At 35.0% G+C, this 15,977-nt stretch overlaps 1 protein-coding gene across 1 annotated transcript; it reads left to right on the top strand.

Moving 5' to 3' along the window:
* The first annotated feature begins 8,420 nt into the window (after positions 1 to 8,420).
* Positions 8,421 to 9,048, top strand: LOC133196636 (uncharacterized). The gene is made up of 3 exons (XM_061332501.1): positions 8,421 to 8,569; positions 8,665 to 8,804; positions 8,913 to 9,048. The coding sequence occupies exons 1-3, from the start codon at positions 8,435 to 8,437 to the stop codon at positions 9,046 to 9,048; spliced, it is 411 nt and encodes a 136-aa protein (XP_061188485.1). The 5' UTR covers positions 8,421 to 8,434.
* Positions 9,049 to 15,977: the final 6,929 nt, after the last annotated feature.

Below are 15,977 nucleotides of genomic sequence, written 5' to 3'. Positions count from 1 at the left end.
CAGTTTTTACACAGGTACTTGGGTCTTGGTTTATAAATATGTATGTACCTTATTGATATGTAAAAAAGAAGTTAAGTACATATTTTACATATCAATAAGGTACATACATATTTACATACCCCCCCCCCCAATCAATTTATCAGTAAAATGTGCATATTCGCAGCTTTATCCTTGACGGAAATGGAAAAAGAGCATCTGAAGTACAATATCCATGACATAGTAACAGGTTTCACAATAAACGTCAATTAATGAAATTGTTATTTTTCAAGTTTTTACAAAAGGGGGTGGGGTGGAGATGGAGACGTATATAGATCTACTTCTTGCGGGTTTTTGAGCAAAGTATTTCTTCCTGCTATAAGCCTGTAGGCTGTCAGTAGAAATTATGTAAATTTTCTGTCGATAGTGGAATAAATTCAAGTCCCCGCGCTTGCGCGGGATTTCATCTAGACTAAGTATATGTAGAGAGAGAGAGAGAGAGAGATTTCGGCTATGACGATACTATTTATTAACGCGTTTTTCTGGGGACCGGTTCAATAGTTTATCTAATTATTTGAAAGTTTCTTTTTCCCGACCTTCCCTAATTTTTATCTATTACATGTAATCTCTTTTTTGTTGCCATGCTTACTTTTAAAGTAAAGAGAAGAGGGTCCGGAGTATTACACCACCCATCTAATTTTTTTTCTCGCATATATTAAGATTTTTTTTTAAATTTGATTTCTTTTATTAATTGCTCGATACATTGTTAATTACTGACAGACTCCGCTTCGCAAATAAATAAAAAGGTCCAGAGTAACCCCCCTTTTCATTATTTTTGGACATTCAAATTTTTGGTTTGGTATTTCTTTTTTTCCTGATCGCCCCAGCTTCAAGATACGATGCAAAAATGCCTGTAATTTATACAATATCCAAATGATTTAATCCATATACAAATTGTTTATTAATTTCACCGTAAATCGGTTTTGTTTTGATCGCGATATTAGCGGTATTTGATCAGCCGTTTTTGTAAATCGTGTCTTATTCAGCGGTTTGGTACTAAAACTTCTTAATAAAAGAGAACTTAAATTTATATCGAAGAGAAAGTTATTAGTTTTGCATTTTGACGATAAAAATATATACTTACCTCCTGTACATGAAAATATAAGCACAGTTGAAATTAAAATTCTTGTATCCAGTTCATACATATCTCTTAAAATTTTTAGGTTCAATTTTGAAATGAAGCCAAGATCTTCAGAATACTTTAATCTATATTCTTTTCAAGTTCCATATAGCATATCTATCCATGAAGTGCTAGAAATTAGAAACATTACTGACGTAAATGAATATCATAACGATTTTGTAAATAATTTATAAATCCTTTCAAAATCAATACCGCCTTAGTATTACAGGACATACTGTGAATAATTCGATCGAAATAAAATGTATATATTTAAAGCTTAAAATACAAGACTTAAAGTTTGGTTAAGCAGCAGATCCATAAATGAATTTCGCAGGTTATGAAATGAAACAAAGCGCTGTAATGAAAATCAAGAACGTTAATCGTTACAACAACCAAAAAAAAAAAGAAAAAAAAAAAGATTTTAGCAAGCTCCTTCAGACTTTTGTAAATTATTCAATTATGTGCTTGACCAGCATGCATAAACTTTAAGCAAAACAAGTGAAGAGGAAGATCAGACCTAAATGGCTAAAACCGGTTATCAGTCGTGCTAAATAAGTATGTTCTAACGCGACTTTCATCATAAAGAATGAGATATATGGAAAACTGAGATCATGGGAAATTACATGGAAATCACATGGAAACTTGCAGTTTACATCATATTTTCCATTGGTTTCCGTAGCGGATGCTGGGTTATTCCATCATTGTTCGAATCATGGTCGCGACTGATCTAAGTCGATTAAAAAAAATAGGTAGCAACTGTTCCTTCGACAAGCGCTCTGCAATTTGGAGTGAAAATTGCGGGTCTTTCGAATGCCCCTTGGCACGATAAAGAACCCTCACTGCTCAATGGCCCTGAGTGCCGAGTAAAGCCCTTCGCCGGTATATGGTGAGGTCTAACTTAAAACAACACACAATCAATCAATCCATCGTTTCCGTGACACAGTAACTACTACGCTCAGATTCCATTAGATTTACCAAACCACGGAAACCTCGGAAAACCTGATGCTTCCCGATCCCCCATGTCAAATTATGGGAAACCTGAATATTCCATTCATTGGTTTCCATAGGTTGGGAAACCACATCGAATCGGAGCGTATTAGTTTCCGTGGTACGGAAACTCAATGTCTTCCATGAACAGACAATATTGGAAACCTCAGGTTTCCACGACTCAGTAAACATGAAATCGCAGCGTAGTAGTTTCCATATGACGGAAATTTATTGAATGTCAGATGTCCCATGGAGAGAAATTACTTAAAAATGAAAGCAAATTAAATTTTATAATACTTCGTAATTGATTGATTGATTGATTGTATGTTGTTTTACGTCCCATTCGAGAATTTTTCACTCATATAGAGACCATATACCGGTGAAGGGCTTCAAATTTTGACCTTTACTCGGCACTCAGAGACATTGAGCAGTGAGAGATCTTTATCGTGCCAACGCCTGTCGTGACAAAGGGGCCTCGGTTTTTAAGGTCTCATCCGAAGGACCCGCAACTTTCACTTCACAAGTGCCGAGCGCATGGCGAAGGAACAGTTGCTACCCATTTTTTATCGACTTAGGTCAGTCGCGGCCAAGATTCGAACTCAGGACCTCCCCATCACAACGCGAGCGCTCTACCGACTGAGCTACCGTAAACGGTACTTCGTAGTTGAATAATAAGGCAGTTTTTCACATCGATGTTCTTTCATAAACTTAATTTAAAAAAATACTTCTTTCAGCAGAGCTTTCTTTGTGTTCTTCACATCAGCTATCTGCAACATGTATATTCATACAAAATGATATTTTGATGTCAGATTTGTATGCTTGAATACTATTTAGAAAAGTTACAAGATCACTCATCATTCTTTATTGCATTAATATCAATTATTTTTGTATTTGACTTTTCCTTGACCTTGAAGCAGTTGGCTACAAAATTTGTCTCTTTAAATTTAATGACCATGAAGTTAGAAAATGCAACAGTAAATTCTATGCTCGAATTCCCCGGGCGGGTAGGTTTTCCAAAGAATCTGGTTAAAAAAACCAATTGCAAACAAACACAATAACGTGAAAATTCAACAGTTTTCCTCTTTTTTCCCGAAAATATTGAAATTCATTGATTCGTAAGGCAAAGTTTTCTTAGTTTTTGAGAGGAAAAAAAAACAAATAAAAAAAACCCAAAAAGCAAAACTTAAAATAAAATCTTGTATCATTTTAATGCTTTTTGTGAAATCAAAGTTTTTGATGAGTGATGTCCTTAACTATATATGTCAAATGCCCCTGTAGGCAGCCAAAATTTCAAATGCCATATTTAGTTGAAATTTAAATTCGAACTTGACTTTTTTTCTGGAAAATACCTGCATATGCAATCTCAACCTTATACATACATCCTTACAGGAAACTGAAAATATCTAGATCAAGAGGGATAACTCTGTCAAAAATCATCGGACCATGACCAAATTCAAAGTTTACCTGTATTTCTAGTAAAATACATGCATATCTTATGCAATTTAAACCTTATACATACATGCCTACATAAGTTAGAGGGCGGAAACTGAAAATTTCTTATTTTTTTTCTAAGTTTAAGAAGGATAACCCTGTCAAAAATCATCGAACCATGACCAAATTCAAAGTTGACCTGTATTTCTAGTAAAATACATGCATATCTTATGCAATTTCAACCATATACATACATGCATACATAAGTTAGAGGGCGGAAACTGAAAATTTCTTATTTTTTTCTAAGTTTAAGAAGGATAACCCTGTCAAAAATCATCGGACCATGTCTAAATTCGAACTTGACCTGTATTTCTAGTAAAATACCTGCATATGCAATTTCAACCTTATAAAAGTTAGAGAGCGAAAACTGAAAATTTCTTAGTTTTTCTTACATTTTTATAAGTTCAAGAGGTATAACTCTGTCAAAAATCATCGGATCAGCAACTTTCTAAATTGAGGAAGGGCTTAGGATTACTTAACGGCCCTACTTACAGTGGAAAGTTTTATAGATTTGTTTCCACTGTGATGAGAAACAATAAACCCGAAGTGGAGACTGAATAAAAGAAAACTCAAATGCACGTAATGAGTATTTACAGTTTTGAATATTTTAGAAAATTATTTAATTCAGCAATGGTTTCTCAAATCATATTTTCTTTTAGAGGTCTTGATTAATTATGATTTTGAATTTTAAATGAAGTATTACCCATTTTCGACTTGACAGAATTTCACTAGAAGACTTGTGAGTACATGTACAATTACATTCATTATTGATCATGTTGATAGATCACAAAGATGTTCTGGAGGTGTGAGCTCAGATGATACCATATCTGTTTGCTCAGTATATAAAATTTTAGGCAATAGCGCTATTGTTGAGCAGTCATCTAGCATGCAAACCACAGTTCACCCCAAGACAACACTTTCTCGTCTATCAAACGAAGAATTGATTAAGGAAGTCAAGGCATTTAGACGTAGCTTAAGAGAGGCGAAAGCTCAGATATAATCTCTGACAAATGGTATTTATAAACCTACTTATTATAATCTTCGAGGGAAAAGATTACAGATAATTAATTTCTATTCTATCTCATAACATCTGCTTTAATACTAAGATATAAAATAACACACACATATATATATGAGGCGATGTTCCGTATCCTACATTGCAAGAGAATAAAGCTATAAATTTGAAACCATGACAACAGCTATCATATAGCTTCATTGATTAATTAATGATATATACCTGACATATGTTTTAATCATTTCTCTTTATCTGCAATTAATTCTTTCCAACCACCAATACAGTCATGTAGGTGTGACTGAACTGTGGCAAATGAGGTTGGAGAGGGGCTCTATTGTTCCATAGAAGAAAATCATCCAGATTATAGTTTGGAAGGAGCAGAAAAAAGCATTTCAGTCCAATCCTAAGGGTATGAGGTGACATCTTATGATGATGAGATTTGTTTTTTTTTTTTGCAATACCACAGCGCTTGAGCATACAAGTCAATAAGAGATTCTAGAGTGCTAAAATTACCCAACAAATCAACACTCAGAGATTACACCAATCTAATAACACCAGCAACTGGTTTTCAACCATGTGTATTTGAGGTACACGTATCTTTTGTGCAAGTAGATCTGACAATAAGCCATTACTTTAGCACAAACAAAAAAAGTATATGTATACGATTTTCTTTCAATTCTATACAATGCCTCTTTAAACCATTTAAGAATATCTTCAGTGTACTGCACATTAAAAATAGGCTTAATAGAAATGGCCTATGCATATACTGTTCTTTATTGCTATGTTAAATGTTATTTAGGAACTTAAAACGATAGCCAAAGACATCCCTCCAAAGAAAAGGTATGTAGCACTCCTCTATGATGAAATAAAAGTCAAAGCTGACTTGGCCGATTACATGTACAAAAGAAGCGGTCAAATAATTGGATTTACAAACCTAGAAACTTGGACATTCGATGAGGTATTAATGTAGCATCACATTTATTTAAAGAAATGAATTTTAGCAATATAGAATCTTTAATTATTCAGAACTTTGAATAAATGAAATATGTGGAGATAATAAATTCATTTCCTTCCCCTTTCATGTAGGATAAAACCGTTCATGGTAGCTCGGTCGGTAGAGCGCTCGCTCCGTGATCGGGAGGTCGTGAGTTCGAATCTTGGCCGCGACTGACCTAAGTCGATAAAAAATGGGTAGCAACTGTTCCTTCGCCATGCGCTCGGCAATTTGAAGTGAAGTATAAACCGAGGCCCCGTGTCACCGCAGGCGTTGACACGGTAAAGATCCCTCACTGCTCAATGGCCCTGAGTGCCGAGTAAAAGTTAAAATTTGAAGCCCTTCACCGGTATATGGTGACGTCTCTTTATGAGTGAACAATTCTCGAATGGGAACAACATACAATCAATCATGTAGAATGCAGTGAGTAAAATCGCTACTCATGTCCTGGTATATATGGTTATTGGTATTAACTCTCATATCAAAATGAGCGTCGGACATTTTCCTACCCGAACATCAACAGCAGATGTTTTGGAGAGCTGTGGCTTATCTGGAAATGACATGTGAACTAAAAGTAAACAATTTAATAGTTCTGAACTTTTAACATCAAGCCTTTATATAGTCTAAATTATAAAGAACTATTTATTCTGCTAATTAATAAAACTAATTTCATCTCGTGCAGGTCATCACATCTACTAGACTAAGTGACAAACCACCCCCTTTATCAGTACACAGGCTTCACAAAGTTGGAAATGAGACAGTTGTTTAGAAAGCTAAAAATGAATTTGCAGAAGATCAAGAAAGATTCCTTTACTTTATATCAGATGTTACCACTTAGTAACGACCATATGAAACAACATCAGCAAATCAAAGCTAGGTGGAACAAAGTATCTCTGGGTATGTTTACCTTAATCCTGTTGAAGTTTAACTGTTTTCTAGGCTTGTCTTTCAGATCAATTTTTTTCTCATTGTTTTATTATTTCATTTTTTATGGCATTTAATATGTATGTTTGTCATACCGTTATAAATAACTTTCTATGTATTGATTACAAATAAAAAGCTCAACAAAGTAAATGTTCTTTGCATCAGTCTAACAATTTCATTCGTCCATGGCCAATATCGGCGACACGGAAATAGCCAAAGTTTCAAGTTAACCGTATGCTATTTGAAAAATGGCGTTTCGGGAAAATTATGTTTTGTGATAATTCCTGTGATATAATGATTTTATGAATTTTTTCATTTTTGGGATATCATTTTCATTGATAAAGCCAAAATAATAGCTTATAAAACTATGTTTATTTATTGAGTAAAACTGTCTAAAAAGGTTTTCAGTTTAGTGACCTATCTTAAGGGTTTAACAAAACAGTTATAGACTGGGATTCGGGCAACATATGATAGGCCTTTCAACTTATTTTTCAACTTGCACATATGGAAAAAACCATTTTATAGATAGATCTGTAGGTACGTGAAATTCTCAAAAAAAGATAGTAAACTATACATACATTTAATTAAATCCCAAAAATATTGGTATTTGATTTGTACGATGTTATGTTTTAAGGACAGGTAACTCAAGCGTAAAAAACGACCAACAAAGTGCCGATTTATGAGTTATCGTTTATAGGAATGACATATAGGCTGCTTCAGTTGGTATTGTTATGTACACAGTAGGTTTCCTTATATTCTTCGGTACACAAAAGGGTTGACCAAAACAAGGGGAATGTCTTCACTCTCCATGAAATAACTGGATCAAATGAATGGGGAACTGACTATATTCAAGATTTTTAACTCTCTCTGACAGTTGGTATGTATATGTAGAAGAAAATTTAATGCCATGTATTTTACGGGTGCATTGTTGTGCTTCGTCTATAAAGATATATAGTTCTACAATTAAATGCAATAAATTATCTTATTCATTTTACTAAGCACGAATAAGAACGACCAAATATAAAAATTGAATCAGGTGAAAATTAAGAAGGGGGGTAGATTTCACTTTATTAAAAATTTCACTTATATATTATTGTGCAGTGTCGGTAACTACATGATAAATAAGTTAAACATTTGTGCTAAATTTTCAAACCACTGGATTTCGCTGAAAGTGAAGAAACAAAATGCTAAAACTTGACATGCTGAGAAACAGTTAGCTTCCTCGGACCCGCTGTAAACAAGATCCGGTAATGGGTTATCGTTCTTTTCATCGAACCCTAGCGGCAGTTGAAAGGCCTACATATGATTTGTTGGACCTGAAGGTGAAAATGTTGCCCGAGGCCGCAGGCCAACAAATCATATTATGTTGCCCTCGTATCCAGTCAATGACTGTATAATGTTGTATTATTTATTTTCATCTGGGCACGGAGCTACAAAATAATACATATTACAAAATAACAACAAGAGCATTCTCTGGTCTCATGTGACACAGTTACGGACGAGGCAGTTATACAGAACCAAGCTGACCTATGACCATGGCTATTTGACGCCATCATCAACAATGTCTGTTAAACTTACAGTACACAGTTCAGGTAGTCATTTAATTCTAACAAAACGTATTTTTGTTTTTTGTTTTGTTGATGGGAAAATTATGAAAAAAAATGTTTTTGTGTAATTTGTGGAAAGGGCTTATACAGGCAATACCTGTTTATAATTAATTAAATGCCTTTTTAATTAATTATTGATAAGATATTATTCAGGTGATCATGGTTGAAGTGATAACCATCTTATGTACCTGTACATGTATTTTTCTAGGTGCTGAGCAATTCTGTGGCCAAAGTAATGGAAAGTCTACGATGGTTCACATATGTCAAAAACTGCTAAGCTTTTCAAGCTGGTGGACAAATTTTTTGACTGTCTAAATGGTAGATCATTGAAGGAATCAGCTTTCACAAGAAAGCCTGATGTTGCTCCTTACAATTCTCTTAATGACCTAAGATTTCGAGGAAAATCACTTCTGTAACTTGAAAAAACATTAATATGTAATTTCTTAATATCAATAGAATTTATTTCCGTTCGTTTTGGACACAATTGTTGCAGTTCCTTGAGCAGGAGTTCCTACAATACTTGGAGCAATGGCTACAAGCTGTCAGAGCTAGACCTAGATTCACCAAGGCTGAACAGAGCAAAATGTATCTTTCCTTCCAAACTCAGGAACGAATAATTATGACAGGCAAGTTCATTAGCCATTTTCAAATACAGTATATTATAACAAGTAAAATTAATTAGCCCCTGTTTTAATCATTCGTCCCTTTATATTGTTCCCCATGTTAATCTATAATTTTTTTTTTCGTTGAGGCCACCACGTACCTCCTGCAACATGGTGTGCCGTATGTTCTGAACAATGATTTTTGCCAGGGCCCTCTAGAGGAGCATTTCGGAAGACACAGAAGATTGGGGGCAAATTGGGATAGCCCCTGATTCACCAGTTTAGATATTGTTTATTTTTATTAAAATAATGATGATAACTAAGATATAAATAAAATAAATAATTATGAATAAATAAAAGAATTAAATAAAAATTCTAAACAAATTTATCAGTTAAAGCTTTTATTGCTACATGTATGTTTCTATTTATAAAGTTACCAAGAAAACAAACTGCGACTTCAGAAAAGCCTGGCCGTTCAATTTGTCCCAAAGGGAAACACTAGTATACAAGGACAGAAAGGACCAGTGATTGTATCTCACAGTCCACTTAAGAAAAGTTGTAACAGAAGTCAATTGAGAAATTATGTATTATGTGAAATTCTTTTTCCCTGTACATATTTTTCTGTTTGGTACAGCAAAATCATCAATATACTAATAAGTGCTATTGCTTTAATTAATTACTTGTATTTGCATTTCGAAGAAAAAAACAAGAAGCCCATGGGCTACAATACTCACCATAGACACTTTGGCCCTGCTGTTCTACATGAGCTTTTATACCCAATGAACATGTATTCTTACGTAAAATTTTTGATTGCCTTTTGTGGCCTCATCCTATGTACATGATTTATCATACGTCTTGAGTAGAGGGTTTTTAAAGATTTTCCTTTATGTAATCCCTATTGTAGCCCCATCCTCTACCCCCAGGGACCATGATCTACATAACATACAATCTACACGACCTGAAGGGTCCACGATTTGAACAATTTAGAATCTACTCAGCTCTGAAAGCTTCCACATAAGTTTCAGCTTTTCTGGTCCCGTGGTTCTTAAGGAGAATGTATTTTTTAATGAGCCCACCCTATTTTTGCCTTTTCTTGATTTGCTCCCATTGAAAGGGGGCTTGGCCCTTCGTTTTAACAATTCAGAAATCCTGTTACCCAGGGATGCTTTATATCGCCTTTGTTTAAATTTGGCACAGTGGTTTCTTGAGAAGAATTTGAAAAAGTAGAAAATTTACAGACGGATGGACAGCTAGATGGACTGACGCCGGACAACGCCTGATCAGACAAGCTCACTTGAGCTTTCAACTCAGATGAGCTAATTACCCCGTATAAACTGTTTTAAAATTGTTTGATAATAATTGTTTTGTATGATAGATGTTCAAATAAGGTTTAGTCTATACACAAGTACTCTGAAGTTGACATTAAAAAGATGCTTGAGTTTCTGATTGACAATATCTATGTGGTTTTTGGAGACCAGGTCTTCCAACAATCTGTTGAAATTCCCATGGGTACCAATTGCGCCCCTTTATTAGCAGACCTTTTTTGTATTCATATGAAGCAGAGTTTGTCCAAAATCTTATACGTGAAAAGAAGAAAACACTTGCTGTGGCCTTCAACTCGACATTTAGATATATCGACGACGTATTGTTAATTAACAATGGTTATTTCCATTCTTATGTCGATACGATATATCCTGGTGAGCTTGAGATAAAAGATACCACAGAGTCTGACACATCTGTTTCATATTTGGATATTTTACTTGGAAAAGACGTTAATGGTAATCTAACAACCAAGCTTTATAATAAACGTGATGACTTTAACTTTTCAATCGTCAACTTCCCTTACTTATGCAGCAATATACCTTCATCACCTGCATACTGGGTTTATATCTTTCGGTTGATTCGATACGCAAGAGCATGCTCTACGTATGTACAACTTCTAAAACGAGGTAAATTATTAACAAACAAGTTGATGAAACAAGAATATCAGCAGTCTCGTTTAAAGCCATCATTTCGTAAGTTCTATAGCTATAGTCGATACAATGACCTTGTCCGCAAATATAATTTATCATTGAGTCAAATGCTGACTGACGTTTTTCATACTAATTGTTAGGCCATCATTTACACACTGAATTGTCGACGGATTTTCCCGTTATTTCCCGATCATGACAAGGAGCACACGGCGGGTGTGACCGGTCGGCAGGGGATGCTCACTCCTCCATGGCACCTGATCCCACCTCTGATGTTTTGGAGGTCCGTGTTTGCTCTACTCCTATTTTGTATTGTTTAATGGACTTTTGAGCTTGAATACTGTTCGTTATCTCCATATATTTCATTTACAAAGGGCTTTTTTGTTTACTATCAGATGTTGTTTTAATATAGTACTTTTCAATAACATATCTACATATTGCTTGGCATCTTACTTTGTGATATAATGCGCACATTAATAAGAATATCTTTTCCTTCTGTTCTGTTTGATATGTACAATCATAAAACAGGGACGTTACTTTCTTGTCCTAACAAATTGTATCACTAAATTTCTGAAGGGAAGGAACTGAAACTTCTGTACATAAATCCATAAACAGTATCTCCAGAACTACAAAGAAATGTGTTATTTCATGTGATGGTTCTGTCAAAGCACCCCTGGATTTAACAGATATCAATTTTGTATTACCATCCTTGTCAGTAAGATAAGCAAAGTGTTTGATCATCTCCAGATCTAGAGAAGAAATAAATTTCTTTTACATCTAAATAAAACAAAACCTGCTTTATGTGTAATCATATCTCTCTCTCCAGATTTGAGAATACTGCCTGTGCTAGCAATTTGAGGTAGAATCTTGCAAAGGTGTATTTTGTCTGATAACTTCTTCAGCAGTTTTTAAAGATAAAAATGCTGAAAGTTGCTGATTTTTAACTATACTGGAGAGTCTTTGAATCAGTTCAGGTTGGAGATGATGATATGATTGCCATGCCTTCTAACTAACTGCACCAAGGAAGATTTCTGTTTTTATGATTGTGTCAAGTTGCTTTAGAGCTGGAACCAACTCGGAAACTGTAATGTATTTGTTTGTTTGTTTGTTTGTGCATTGTTTAACATCCCTCTCGAGAATTATTCACTCATATGGAGACGCCAACACTTGCCGGTGGAGACCTGCAAATTTTGACCTATACTCGGCACTCAGGGACATTGAGCAGTGAGGGATCTTTTTCATGCTAGCACCTACTGCGACACGGGACCTCAATTTATTCGATCTCATTCGATGGACTCGTCTCCACGTCCCACGGTGGGATTAGAACCTGCGACGCAAGGATCAACTCCTTACTCTGCGACTCTAGAGCAGACGTTCTAATCACTGCGCCTCAGGGTACTATAATTCAGAATTAAACAACTTCCTTTTTAATTTTAATTGTAGACAGGAAACATTAATTTTAATGAGGTCATGATTTGTTTATTTAATCTTTTTTTTTTAAAATAATTCAATATTGTCATTAAATCATTTTTGCAATAGTTTGTAAATTCGATATTGTCTTAAATCACTTATGCAATAATTTATAAATTCAATATTATCATTTATAATTCATAAATTCAATGCTGTCATTAAATCACTTGCAATTATTAATTAATTCAACAGTGAAGCGCCATATATGAAAAGAGATAGTAGTAGCACTTCTTGGTAAGAAAATGACAAAGTAGTGTCTGGCGCTTTTTCTTCTTTTCAAAATTCGAAACTCTCGGATTTCATTCTTGGTAAATGTAAAGCTCTGAGACAAACCGAGCGACACTACGTCACGTGACATACTTTCGTTTTCTGCAGAAGCCAAGGAGTTGTCGATTTTGGATGTTTACGCGAGAAATTGACTAAGACTGTAAATGTAGACGAACAAAGATTAAAACCGCAAGTAAGACCTTCAAGAAAAACATTTATTAAGGGATATGAACTGGCTTGTATGTCTAGTTTAACAATTTAAGCGAGAAAATAGCCGATGAAGCGAGGTGGTATCCAAAATGGCGTCCTCCCTTGTGTTTTTTCTCCGAGGTACTAATTTTCTAACTGATTTATTTTCTCTACACAAGCCCCTGTTAGTCAAGTTTGGTGTGTCACGTTGCTCTTTTCGTATATAATATATCCTGGCATTATCGGTTTTCGATAGTGTAAAACTTTAGTCACAAATTAATCTGTGCATCTATGTTTTTCTCACCTTAACTATTTATGTATTATTAGTCAACAATACGTAAATATATCTGACCTTAATTTGTTTTGAAATCATAAGAATTCCAGTACTGTTACAACTTTCTTTGGATCCGCCATAATCCGAGTTGTTTTGAATGACGTCACCTATTTTCGATAGCAAGTATGGCGCACAGTACTTGGCATAAAAACATAAGATTAAATTAATATGTTTTGGTTTTTAGTTTTGTTTTGTTCGTTCGTTTGTTTGTTTATTTATTTTTTTAACGATCTTAACAAAAATAAATAATTATTAACCAAAACTTTTAATAGAATTTCTTCAATTTTTTTTTGTTTTGAAATTTTATGAAATTGAAAGTTCAAGTCAGGAATCATTGACCGAAATAAAAATGTCAAACACAATGAGGGCATTTGATTTGTGTGTCTCTTCTGATTACTTTTTCCTTCACACAGTAGGAAAGGTGCACCCAGTGTCCACATTGGCATTGTCCCCACCTAACAAACTCAATGTAAGATATAAACTTCAATTGTTCAGGCTCCATTCTATCACAGACGCAACACTTTTCCTCCTCAGCTAATGACTCCTCATCTGACAAATCAACTGATGGACAAGAAGAAGTATTTGAAACCTTGGACGGACCTGCTGTATCTTTAGAAGGACCTGCAATTTGGTTTTCCACTAGCTTTGCATTCCCTTTTCCTTTTCCCTTCCCTTTTCCTTTTGTTGAGTGTTCCGACTTTTCATTGTATGCCTGAATTTTATCAAATACATTCTTTTCTGTTATGGCTTTCCCTGCAATTATGGAACTGAGATTTCTTCTTGGTTTTTTTGCCTTCTCCACAGCTAAGAGGACCTCTCCACCACGCTTGATGAAAAAGCTTTCAGCAGTAGAAGTAACTTTTTAATCAGAGATAACAGTAGCTGTTGTTGAAGTTTTGGTGATGTCTACCTTGCCTTTGTATACAAGAGATGGTAAAGTCCTGCTTTCACTAATTGTTGATGAATTTAGAGGATAAATACCAGTTTTCCTGAAGGCTGATCTTAAATTCTGCACGGGTATATCCATATCCTATCTCAGACATTGTCTTCACATGCTCCACTATGTAATATTCCTGTTCCTGAGTAAACAGTGGTGGAGGTCCTGATGATGCTACATCAATACTTATTCGTCCATCCACCCTGTCTCTTAAAGTTGTCAGGGGAACTTGAAACCGTTTGGCAGCACCATGAACACTCCCCCCTTTTACTGCATGGAAAGCATTATCCAAAGCCTCTGGACTATAGTTCTTGTAATTTCCCCTTTGGATGGAAAATAAACAATAAAGCAACAGAAACAAAATCTTAAAACATAGAAAAATCGCGAAATTTAAAGTAAAATACATGTAACGGGCTTCCATACTTTTTTTTTTAAAGCGGAAGTTTGCTCAGTGAGGCTTATCTATTTTTAGACCATAACACAGAGCTTTTAAACAGACGACAACTTAGGGTGATCAGATGTTGTTTTCAGGCTTAGAAGATAGGGTATTTAGGGTGGATTTTTTTGCATAATGAGGAAAGGGCGTGATTTGAATAGATAAAGAGAGAAATAATATCTTACCTCTCTAAATGGCATAATTTTCTATCTTTTTGTTTTTTTTTAACACTCTACGTCTGATGCTAATTTTAGGAGAAGCGTTCCGAAAAATGACGTCAGGGTTTCCGAATGATTGTAAAAAAAAAAAGTAGCCTATCGAAATTAGGATACTATCGAAAATAGGTAACGGCATGATATACTCTAGATTTCCGGTGAATGTACAAATACTTGTTTGAATTAAAGATAAAATTTTATATTTCGAAAACATCACTCAAATCCTCGCCAAGATCGGCCATATTTTACTAGTTTACATGTAACAGGTCTTTCTATGACTCCCGGTGGGGGCGCTGCGAAAACGGTAAGATACTGTACGTGTACATATATTGGCGTGTTCAAAATTTAGCGCAATTGCTGGGTATTGAGTTGTTGGCGTATTCTCGAATTAGCGCTCCTCACTAACGAGCCATGAATTGTATTAATAAATGATTTCTTAGCGGTATTCGTGAATTAGCGCATCGTTGTCCGCACCAAAGCCGCTAAAATATGAAGCCCGCTTTCTTAAGTGCACATACAGAATTTTGACGCGAAAACAAGTCGGCAGTCCCCTTGTTATACGTCACTGATTTGATCCATCTCGGAACACCCGTGGCTTTCTCTGAAAAATTTCCTCATCCTCGCACTCGTTAATAATAGGAAATGACGCCATGCTTTTATGTACCATAGCAACAGCGAAAATTTTTGGGACTCACTACAATTTGTACGACTTTACACAACCTTTAAGCAGTCGCAGACTTACGACCAAGTCGCAAGTCTAAAATCTTTGAAAAACGGTCGTAACTGAACTCTTGAGACTGGTCTAACGACCAAGTCTACGACTTGCGACTTTTTGCAAAACGCAACCAAAGATTTTACACAGAAATGTATACTGACGTAGAAAGTTGTTTCAAGGTCACTGCTCAATCTCTACCCACGGACACTGTATGCAATATGTTTGAGTTAGATTGGGCCTTGTTAAGAGAAAATTTTCTCAAGGCAAGTAATATCAGACGGACAGACAGACTTGACTGATCACTATCGGGCATCTGCAGAGTTTTATAAAATGCATATATAAGTGAACCTACGACGTTCGTCGCAGAAATACGCAAATATTTTCAATATTTTTTGTTTCACTAATATTATAAATTTAAAAATTGACATGCACCATAATCAATACTTTTTTTAAAAACTCCGTAGAAATTTTAATAAATATCTCTATAAATAACATTATTACCTTAGTTGTATAGCTGTCGGCGCAACACTGACGACGTCAAAACGTAGCTCATGGCGTTTGTTCGAGAATCATTCTTCTCCAAATTCGTTTGAAGCATATATTCGATAATGCATTTGATTTTCTGTTATCGTGTTATCATCTCACACATACTTGAATTACCAAATGGA

Source organism: Saccostrea echinata, unplaced genomic scaffold, assembly GCF_033153115.1.
Source record: "Saccostrea echinata isolate AGI-Se365-2 ecotype Australia unplaced genomic scaffold, CSIRO_AGI_Sech_v1 ptg000030l, whole genome shotgun sequence".
NCBI lineage: Eukaryota > Metazoa > Mollusca > Bivalvia > Ostreida > Ostreidae > Saccostrea > Saccostrea echinata.
Note: the sequence above shows the minus strand (reverse complement) of the source record. Positions and strands in the feature narration are given on the sequence as shown.

Coding starts and splice junctions, on each gene's coding strand:
- LOC133196636 (XM_061332501.1), top strand. CDS start 8,435: ATGTCAAAAACTGCTAAGCTTTTCAAGCTGGTGGACAAATTTTTTGAC. Junction 8,570..8,664: donor CTCTTAATGACCTAAGATTT/CGAGGAAAATCA, acceptor ACACAATTGTTG/CAGTTCCTTGAGCAGGAGTT. Junction 8,805..8,912: donor CGAATAATTATGACAGGCAA/GTTCATTAGCCA, acceptor ATCTATAATTTT/TTTTTTCGTTGAGGCCACCA.